The sequence below is a fragment of the Anastrepha obliqua genome, chromosome 4 (genome assembly GCF_027943255.1).
Source record: "Anastrepha obliqua isolate idAnaObli1 chromosome 4, idAnaObli1_1.0, whole genome shotgun sequence".
Lineage (NCBI taxonomy): Eukaryota > Metazoa > Arthropoda > Insecta > Diptera > Tephritidae > Anastrepha > Anastrepha obliqua.
In genome coordinates this window covers 92,873,942-92,884,968 of record NC_072895.1, presented here as the reverse complement: position 1 = coordinate 92,884,968, position 11,027 = coordinate 92,873,942, and the positions used below count along the sequence as shown (strand labels likewise).

The 11,027-nt window shown below is 33.8% G+C and overlaps 1 protein-coding gene across 1 annotated transcript; it reads right to left on the bottom strand.

Annotated features, from left to right (window-relative positions):
* Positions 1-5,070: 5,070 nt before the first annotated feature.
* Positions 5,071-10,756, bottom strand: LOC129245035 (uncharacterized). Its single transcript, XM_054882997.1, has 10 exons — positions 10,656-10,756; positions 9,605-10,592; positions 9,368-9,545; positions 9,151-9,309; positions 8,796-9,061; positions 8,567-8,690; positions 6,397-6,683; positions 6,061-6,328; positions 5,757-5,993; positions 5,071-5,375 (listed from the first exon to the last, which is right to left on the bottom strand). Exons 1-10 carry the CDS (start codon positions 10,679-10,681, stop codon positions 5,095-5,097), a joined length of 2,814 nt encoding a protein of 937 aa, XP_054738972.1. The 5' UTR covers positions 10,682-10,756; the 3' UTR covers positions 5,071-5,094.
* Between the last annotated feature and the right edge of the window lie 271 nt (positions 10,757-11,027).

Sequence of the window (11,027 nt, the reverse complement as noted above, 5' to 3'; positions counted from 1 at the left end):
TAAAAATTATTTTGAAAGAATTTTGCTGTTGGTTTTGAATATTTTTTTTTTGTTTTTTTAAATATTAATTGTGAACAATTATTTGGATGCTAGTTTTGTTCTTTTAATCTTTTCATAAACATGAAAAGAAAGAAGAACATCAAAAGAATTATAAGAATTTATTTGAAATACAGCAACAAAAAGGCAATTTGAAAGAAAAATGTATGAATTTTTTTACTGTTTATAAAAGTTTTATTTAAAAAATATTTTGATAATAATAAAAAAAACGGTTAAACGTATTTATTAAAAAAAAAACAATCGAAATGCATTGAAATAGAAGAAGTTCAATATTGTTTTTTATTAAATTTTAACCTTTGATATAATTTAAAAATATTTCAATAATTTTCAAAGTTAGTTTTTACTCCTTTTAATTACACTATTTGGAAAAAATGTTGAGAATACATTTCTGTAAAATTCCGTTTTTCTTTCTTTTCTTTCTTTGTTTTAAATTATTTCTGAAAAAATTATATTCCTGGTAATTTTTTGGTGGTTTTGCACAGTTTTTTGTTGGTTTTGAAAATTTTTGTTTAAAACAATAATCAAAATGTAATTGAAGCCACATAACTAAAATCAATTAAAAAGAAATTCTAAGGAACTTTTTTTTTGGTTTTGAAAATATTTTAAAACTTAAATTTCAAATAATTTTTTTTTAGCTTATTTAAATAATTTGAAATAACTTAATTTTTTTATAATTATTAAATATTTAAATTAGATTTATTAATTAACAATATTAATAACTATTAATTTTAAAAATTTATTTGAATATAAAAGTAAAAACGTTTCAAAAATAATTTAGATATTTAAAATAAAATTTTTATATGTTTAAATAATTTTTAAAATTTTTTTACTAGTTAGTTTTTACTTCCTTTTATTAACTTGTTTTGAAAATGTATGGAAAAATATTTTTGTGAGATTTGTAAAATTTTTGTGTTCTTTGTTTTTTTTTTTGGTTATGTTAATTCTGAAAAATTATTTGAAAGTAGTTTTCATTGCTTTATAAAATTTTGTTTGAAGAAAGTTTGAAGAACATTTTTTTTTTGTTTTTTTTTTTTTATTGAAACGTTATTAATATTTAAATACATTTCATTCAATTACACCTAGTTCACAACTATCAAGTAATATTATTTTATTAAATTCAACAGTATTTACAGGAAATACGTATATAACTGGAAGACAGCTGACAGAATTTACATATATTTGTCTGTCATCAAAATTTCTGGAACAAGATCATTTGGTTTTTTTTCGTTTAAGTCTCCGGCATTGGTCATCTAAATTGGCAAGTCGCCGAGCCTCCGGGTTAGTATGTTTTTCGAGCCTTTCGGCATGAGCTACAGCGTAATGTTTAACAACTTCTGATACTAATGACATCTTTAGTTCACGATGTAAATCAGTGTTCCTCCTAGTTTGGACATTATAGGTAGCAAAGAGATTGGACGGTATGATGACACTTCGTGAGGACTTTTGCCAGGTTTTGGTATCATTATTACCTCTGAAATTTTCCAGTACGTTGGCACATATTTTAGCTTAAGGCATGCATTTATAATTTTTGTTAGAAGAACATAAAATAAAATTACAAAAATTTATTTAAAAAAAAACAACATAAAAGTTAATTTTAAACACTTTTCTTGTTTAATTTTGAAAATTAGCTGGGAAAGTATAATTTTAGAAAATTTTTTAAACTTAGGTTTTGCTTTTTCTGATTAATTCAGCTTGCAAATATGTGCAAAATACTGTGTTTGGAGATTTTGGTGTTTTTTGTTTTGTTTGTGTGAATTTAATCCACAATAGTATTTGGAAGGCATTTCGGCTTTGTTTTTGAAACATTGAATGTGTGAAACAAATTTTAAAAATTTATTTTAATTTGTATGATTAATTTTGTAAATAGTTAGAGCCTGTCTTACAAAATTAATTTTTAAATATAAAATTTACTGGTTATAAAAGAGTTCAATGAATACTAAATGAAAAAAATAACATAAATAGCTAAGAGTTTCTGAGTTAGAAAAAAGTCTCCAGCCATAACAAATGAACGGTCAGTAAGTCATGATTATGGCTCTGCCAAAGTGTCTAATATTATAAATCAACCATTGTTCAGTACGAAAAATATTAAATTTTAGCTGTAGGGCGACCCTAGGTATATATTCATTATCTTTTGGCAAACGACAGTAGTAATGACGATTGATCTAATTATACCCATACATTTCAAAGCTCTATCACCTAATTTTCATTAGCGATGAATTCTGGCGCTGATTTCACTAATTGCTATAAAATTCGTTTAAAAAATAACTTTCATATTTAAGCAACTGAAAAAGTTGACAGATACAGCAAAAACCAAAAAAAAACGAAAAAAAACAGAACGGAAAAAAATTGGCAGCTCGTTTCACTGTTATCTCGCTGATCAATATAATGATGAAGATGATAATAAATGCAATTAAAATTTATGTAAAAACAAAAAACGCAAAAAACATAAAAGTAATCTATAAACTGTAAAATTAAATGATTTTTGTATAAAGTATGAAATAAGTAAATATATAAGCATATATATAATGTGAATGAGATACATATATATGAAATACAAAAACAAAAAAGCAAGGAATATTATTTGTTTTAATCCGAGAAATGGATTTGAAGAAACTTGAAAGAAGGTAGGTGAGTCTCATTTGAATCATTTTATTACGGCGATATAAAATGCGGGCGACATACAGAAGGTCTAATAAGCACATTTTTCCGACAAACAGCAATGAAACTTATCGTTGAAAACAATTTAAAAAATCTTAAATATAAGCATATTTCTCAATAGGATTCCGAACAATCTAAAAAATTTAAATAATGATTTATTGCTATAATATACATATGTATATATTATAATAAATTTATATATTGCAATGTAAGTATCAGACGAAATGTGTTGAAGCACACTTTGAACTGCAAATCTTTCCGAATAGTGTTGTCATCTGCTCGAGTTCTTTAAATATATAAGTTAATTCAAAAATTATAGTGGGTATTACGCGAAGGGCATTTGAGGCTACTTTAAATTGGTATTATCTATATATATAAAAATTCAGCCGGTTTTCGTGTTATGATGAACTTTACGGAGAATGGCTTAACCGATTTTAACCAAACTTTGCCACATTGAAGAGACACATGTGGAGCAGGTTTGTGTTTTGAAATTTTAATAATCGGATACCAGGGTCTCGAGAAATAGGCCAAAACGTGGACCCGGGTAACCCTAGGATGAGTTTGTATAATATGGATATCAAATGGAAGCTGTTGTTGGTTGCAATTCGGAACACCGGCAACGCGTACAGCGTTCTTTTGAACCAGCCATAATGTCGTTTACTTTTTTAACGCTTGGGGTGGAACTGAACTGTCAAATTGACAGTGTGAGTTACAATGTGTCAATATTTCTTTCTGATATGGACGCCATAAGGAGAAGACTTAAGTGCAAAGTGTAAACATTTTTTGTGAATTTTTTTGGAGTGGATTTTGGAACAGTGAATAATTTCTTACGAAATTTGAGAATTTAATGTGAAATCCGAGTGCTCAAATGAAATTATGTTTTGTGGATTTATTTTTTCGGTTCATATGCGATAAGCTACGATACACCATGAGTGGTAAAAAAAATGAAAAAACAAAAGGAATTGTTAAAGGATGCAAAACAAGAGCACGAAAAATGCGTAACTTTAATGAAAAAATTAATAGACTTATCATGCAAATTGTCAACAATTTTCAGAAGAAAAGAGATTCTATTTTACTGTGCCCAGCGAAGCGGGCCGGGTTTGCTAGTTTCCATATAAGGTTGCCACCTCTACAAGAACTTTGGTTCTTTAAATATGCAAGCTGATAAAAATATTACAAGATGGGTATCCCACGAGAAGTGGTTAAGATTACTTTAAATTGGTATTATTTCCAAATAGAGTTGCCACCTCCCCAAGAATTTTAGTTCTTTAAATATGTAAGCTGGTAAAAATTTTACAAAGTGGATATCACGCGAAGGGCCTTTGAGGCTACTTTAAATTGGTATTATTTCCATATAGGGTGGCCACCTCTTCAATAATTTTAGTTAAATAAAGATGTAACTTGGTTAAAATATTACAAGGTTACTATCATTCTAAAGGTTTTTAAAAATACTTTGAATCGAATTTATTTCCACATAGGGTTGCCACCCATCCAAGAGTTTTATTAAATTAAATATGTAAGCTAGTTAAAATATTACAATGTGGGTATCCCACGAGAAGTTTTTGTTCTTAAACATTTTAAGCCGGTAATACACATATTTTGGTAGTGTTGCCACCTGTCCCAAAATTTTATTCAACAAAATGTGGTATCTAAACAATATAAATTGGCAAAAGATTTTTGATAGAGCATTAAACAAAATATAATTTTCCGAGGGTTGCCACCTACATATGTCAAAAAAGAATTATATATAATATATACTCGTATATATATATAATTGACTCGTAAACCCTTTTTGGGTTTCTGTCAGACCTTCTCCTCCTATTTGTGACGTGGGTCTTGATGTTATTCCTCAAATGGAGGGACCTACAGTTTAAACGGACTCCGTATGGCAGCTATTTTGATGAGGAGCTCTTACACTCGGAGGTTTGCCGAGGGGCGACCGCTATTAGAAAAAATTTTCTATCGGTCTGGTGTTTCATGCACGGAGATTCGAACCTACGTACTCCCAAATGATAGTCACGCACCAAGTCATTCGGCGCGGCGGCCAAAAAATTATTAAATAAATAATTTCTAGTGCGGAAATCAAAAATCTGATAAAAATTGCTTTAAAAATTGACTACTGATTTTAAGTTTACTGTTAAAACTAGAATTACACAATTAGTTTCAAACCAAGACGTGGGTAATAGCAAAAAAAAAAAGCATTTGATCTCGAGGATGTCGATCGATTCCCGGTACTTTTTTGACAGACTCTTCTTCAATTTGAAAAGGTCCTACTTGTATAATTCCTTACTTGTATAAAAAACACAATTTTTATTTTTAAGGTTTTTATTCTCATCAATTTAAATCTAACGCATTTTCTTAAAACACTATTTCTTAATTTCACATTGTGTAACCATCCCACTCAGCACTCAAACGTTCAGTCCTCTGACGTATCAAGGTTGGTAAAATCAATTTTAATGCACCAGCCATTATCAAACAAACCCCAGAGAAGGCAAATGCGGCATTATAATGATTAGTTAAGTCATTCAGAATTGCGGCAGCAGTGGTGCCCAGAAATACGCCAAGACCCATGGCCAGAGTGGTGAGACCAAAAGCATTGGTTAGTTTCTCCAAACCTATAGCGCGAACATAGATAATGGCTCGTAAGGTTGAAAAGAAGGCTGGAAGAGGGGAGAGAAAAAATGATTGAGAAAAAGCAAAGTTAAAGAGAAGTGTGCCCACTTATGAAATAGGGAGCGTGCAAGAGAGTATTTTGGCATGAAAAAAGAAGTGATCGGGCTGGTTCCGTAATTCACTTCCGAGTAAATTTCAATGCAGTTGTCAGAAAATTCGATGCAATTCAATCGGCAATGATTTAAAGAACCTACCTGAATAGGGTTTGCTGTTGAGTTAGGAATGTTTGGTTAAGTACTTTAAAATTAAAAAAGTACTTTAAAAGTTTAAAATAAAAAATGCTTTATGCATTGTAAAGAACTCTCTGTAAGACCTTCTAGACTTGAATTGAGTGAGCAATATAGTTAGTGTAACTGATAACCACTCACCTGGCGCCACTCCATAGCAGGCCGCATATGTGTACTGAAACCATACCACATCCTCGCCATAGAATGCGCTCACAAGGACTGCCAAGCCGCCGAAGACGATGCCGCCACCACATATGTAAGTCGTTTGGGAGCGATACTTATTGGCAGCAAAACCGGAAATAATGCGGAAAATGAAATTGGAAAGACCAATAGTTGGTGAGATAAGACTCGAGTTAAACGGATCCACCTCAGCACGTACTAAATAAAAGGTTGATAGATTTTATCTAAAATAAAAAAAATATCTTTCACATTTGCTGTCACTCACTGCTGGAGTACACGAAAGGTATGTTGAAGCCCATGGGAAAGAAGAAAGCCGACAGCACCAACAAACGAAATTCCATAATACTCAACATATTCATATCGAACAGCTTCGCAAATGCGTTAAACATCTTCGAAGGCATCCAATTTCGCGGAGATATAAACGCCAAGTAGGGGTATTTATGGCGATTACGCAGCTCGACAACTGTGCGACGCACTGTCCGATGCTGACGTTGTGCGCGCATAACCGACAATGAGTATTCAATACTTGGAGCCTAGAGGTGCCAAACAATTCAAACTTTTTTAAACTTTTATTTACTTTTATTTTTTTTTGTGAATTTACCCGCTCTTTATCGATTAAAATTCGATGACCCGTAGTGCAACGGAGTGTAGTGACTGCCTCATCAGATTCATATAGAGCGATTCCAGTATAGAAAAGGTCTTCTCTTTCGATTGGATCTAAACGGACGAAATAGGTGGGTCGCCTTTGTATACTCGTATTTGCAACATCTTCCTCTACCTCATCATCGCGCTCCACGACTTGAGTATCAACGGAAGCTGAACGTTTTCGTTGATAGCAACAAGGGCACATTCTTTCAGCAGTCCGTAATCTTTCTGGGTCATATACCTCTGAAATGGATTTAAAGCGAACAAATGAGTATTAAAATGGCTGTGAATGGGGTAAAATTAGCGTTAAATATTCCTGTGGATTGAAGTTAATGAAATACAAAAAACAGCTGCTGGTAGCTATGTGTCCGGTTGAGTCTAAGAGAAATTGTAAGTAAGTGGAATGAAAAAAATTGAACAGGCTGTAAACAAAAAGAGCAGCGAAAATTATCCAATGGGCTTTACAATTTAGCAACGCTTTCAAAGTTCACAAATATTAGCGGCTGTATTTACTATGGGACTTTGAAAAGTGTGGATTTCCCTTACTAAGACATGTGTTAAAAGACTTGTTTTTGCTTATAACCGGGAGATGTTCGAAAGCTATTTATATAAAAAAATTTTGCGAAATCGGTAAAGTCATTCTCAGGATTAGGTCTTACAAAAAAAAAAAAAAAAAAAAAAATACAGTTTAAAATATAATATAATATTAGTACAAATAATACTAATTTTCATCCATTTTAGAGGAAATAGGAGAGTATAGCTGAACTTGTTCTAAAGAGGGAAGGGACAGAATGTTATAACCTAGTGATATAGTGAAATAATACGGTGAGTCAAACGAAAAAAAAAAAACAAAATTTAATTCTGTGCTCTCATAGTATTTTTCTGATGGGTTGTGAAAAATAAGGAGACACGTATTTTACCAAATACCTGTATTTGTATCAGCAATTTTAATGATTTTATGCCACCTCGAAGTCTACAATTCTCATTTTATATAAAGATTCTAAGATACTATGGCAAAAGCCATATCTGAAATTACCCAAAAAATATTTATAATTGAGCTATGGAACTCGAAAGTACGCTCACTAGTTTTTGTTTTGTAAGCACACACAATCATGAGATGAAGTCGATTCTGTTATAAATCATCAAATACGAACAATTATTATCGAAAACATCCATGATATGCTTGAGTACTAACCAATCACAGAGCGACAGACAAAAGCTCTAACTTACAAGATTAAATCAATGAGAATCCAGTAAGACGGGTAAGACGCTCTTAAAAATATCACACAGCAACCCGATTTCAGCGATGAAGCGTTACGAGCAATAGAAAAAAATAACAAATCTCGAAATTTCAAATGCTCTGGCTTGAGACCCGCAACAAGAAAGTGTCTTTAGAGTAAAATACCTGCATGGCATGAAACCTTAGGATGAAGTGACAAACACGTTGTAAAGGGGTTTTTAATAAGAGGGTTTATTTTGATATTCAAAGAAAAATGCTATTTTTTAATATAAATGATCGGATTTTTATTTCATTATAAAGAAGTATAACAGTGGAAAATAACACCAGGCAAATGACCACCACGACCACGCTTACAAGGCAATATCCTTTTCACGAAATTTTCCATAACCGAATTGCAAAGTGGCTGCCCTACGTCCTCGATAGCCTCACGAATTCCACCTTTGACGTTTTGAATCGACCCTGGGCTGTTGGCGTAGATCTTCTATTTCACGTGGCTTCAAAGAGAAAAGTCACAAGGTGTTAAATCACAAGATCTCGGTGGCCAATTGTGATCACCTCTCCGAGAGATAACCTTCATATTTAAAGGCTGGCCTGTGACCAATCTGCAATAAGACATGCTTCGGTTGGCAAATCATGAATAATTTCAATAAAATCATGCTGTGGCAAAGACCTACGGGTACCCATTTCATTGCCCAGCAACTGGAGCTTAGCCCAAATTTAGTTTTATCCTTGTATAATTAAAATTACATTTCAGCGTCGAAATTAAGTGAAAAATGTTCCGAATATTTTACTTCATCTACCTTAATTCATTTTGTTTCAAAAGCGTAAAAATATAATGAAAAGTAATGCTTGCGCAAAAATTTGAAGAAAAAATTGTTCATCTTACCAATCATTTGCTCCAATCCTCTATTGGTGATGGGCGCTGGTAGTGGCACATGAAACTGTGAATAGCGCACTTCGTTAAAAGGCACTATGATTTCAGATACACTTGTTGAAGACGAAGTGGCTTCCTGTAACACAATTTATTATATAAACATTTTTTTACTTTCACAATTCCTGTTCTAGAGTGAGTATAAAGCTTCTCCAAACTAATTGATGAAATATTAAGAACTCACCTTTTCCACTGTTGCGACTGGTATCGGTGTAACCTCAATATACGTGATCGTCATGAGGAGAACGCACAGCAACAGCGCCGTGTGAATGCGTGAGGCGTTGCGCCAACCAATTTTTGGGCAAATTATTGCATTCATAAAGGAAAATATTAAAATACCAGCACCGGCGCCAGCACACGAAACACCATTGGCGATGGGACGATAACGTTCGAAATAATAGCCAACGATCAATTGTGAGGAGACCCAAATGAGACTCAGCGAAGGACCACCTGAAACCGAACAAAAGTGAGATCATCAAAAACAAAAAAAAAAAAAAAAACAAAAAAAAAAATTAAAAACGGCTTCACCTTCAACTCACCCAGCACACTATAAAAGAAAATCAACATTACGATATTGTGACTGTAGGTACCGATCAATATGAAGACAATCGAACATACAGAGCCCACCAATGCCACTGATCGAAAGCCAAACCTATTGATGAATGCGCTCGCCACAGGTGCTACAAGAAAATAGCAACCTTTCAACGCATTTCCATTAAATTACATTGAGAATTGTGCATATGTTGCGCTCATTACCAACTTGAATCGAAGCGACGAGTACTATAGTCGTATCCGTCTGGCCAAATTCGTCTTCAATATAGGGCAGCAAAATGCCGACCGAAAAAATGATGCCATCCACAACAACCTGACACAGGAAGGACATGAGCACAATGAACCAGCCGTAACCGCCATCCGGTGGCACAATCATATACAACTAAAGATGCGGAGGTGAGCGGTAGAGAGTAATTCTAATTGTATTACATGGGTACTTACAATTCCATCGTCAAGATCTGTAAGCCCATCTTCGAAATTCGGTTCACTGGACAAGGATGATGAACTATCAGATACTAGGATTCTTACTACCGGCCTTTTTGCTGGCATATCCGAGTCCTGTAAACTTTCGGTTTCGTTTACTGATTTAATAAACTGTGAAGAAAGTTCTTCCATTCCCGTAGTTGCCTCTGTAGTGGATAGCAGTTCAGTACTATATAGAAGGTTTCGTTCTCCTTGGCTGTCCACACTGGCTGAGGCACCGTAACTGGGGATACCATAATCCTCTAGAGAATGACTTCTTACTTTGGACAATATATAGGAAGATCCAGCACGTAATTCAGGTTCGTTAACACTCGTGCGTTTTTTCGTTAGCTTCTTCGGACGATGCTGTAACGTTTGGTCCGACTCCTCATCATAGAGGCGCACCTCATCTACTGATGAGAGCATACTATCCAATGAAGTCTCAGCGATACTACTTTCGGGTATAGGCTCCACGGTTTGCATGCCAAATTCGGCAGTGGTTTGTGTTGTTTGGGCACCGACATCTTTGGTATTTCGTTCGTCTACCATATCTGCTGCACTCTCTGTACCCGATTGTGCCACTTGAAGTAGATCAGTACTAGACATGGTCTGCACCTCGATCTCTGCTCTACTCTGCCGATCTTCTATGGGGATTAGAGAAGTTTGTCCAGAGAACTCATTGGTTCCGGGTTGCGTTATGCTGGGAGGAATTATACTAAACGAAGTTTGTGTACTTAAATCTCGATTGGCGTACTCAGTTGCTGTGCCAATTGATGCTGAGGTCAAAACGTTTGTAATTATCTTGCGCTCGTCGTTTCCATGGATAGGCGAGGGCAGAGGCGTTGGTGACAAAGCAGATTCAAAAGATGACGCATTCGCATCCGTACGTAGAGGGGAGGTGAAACTTTGCACCGAAGAATATGGCGTGATATCGTTTGTTGAAGATGCTGAGGCATCCTCTGGTCTGCTGTAGAAATTCAAGAGAAAAAAATAATGGATGATATGCAGTGATAAGTAAGGAATAACTCACCGCTCTCCCCGTGATTTATCGCTCATTATGTGGTGTAAATACGAAGAAAGGTTGAGCGTCAAAATAAATTTTTTGTCATACCTTTTTTCCTATTTGAGTAAAATTTTGTGAGTCAATAGCTTTGTCATCAAGCAAAATGTCACAAAAAAGCAAAAAAAAATATATATAAATTCGAAAAAACTGACTTTAAGTAGGCAACCAGATCAAAAGTTAAATACATTTTTCATAGTGTTGGAAGATGTAAGCGGGGTTTTATATTTTCGGTACGAGACTTGAATAAGGATTTGAGGTTTCTTGTATGAAAATTTAAATAAAGTTTTATGTAGACCGCGAAACAAGATTTCCATAGAGGATTTACAAATACAATTTAAC

Excerpts from the sequence above, each read along its gene's own strand:
- LOC129245035 (XM_054882997.1), bottom strand. The coding sequence starts at position 10,681 with ATGAGCGATAAATCACGGGGAGAGCG. Across the intron at positions 8,691-8,795 it reads CAGTCGCAACAGTGGAAAAG|GAAGCCACTTCGTCTTCAAC; the intron begins GTGAGTTCTTAA and ends ATTGTGTTACAG. Across the intron at positions 6,684-8,566 it reads AGGATTGGAGCAAATGATTG|AGGTATATGACCCAGAAAGA; the intron begins GTAAGATGAACA and ends AATCCATTTCAG.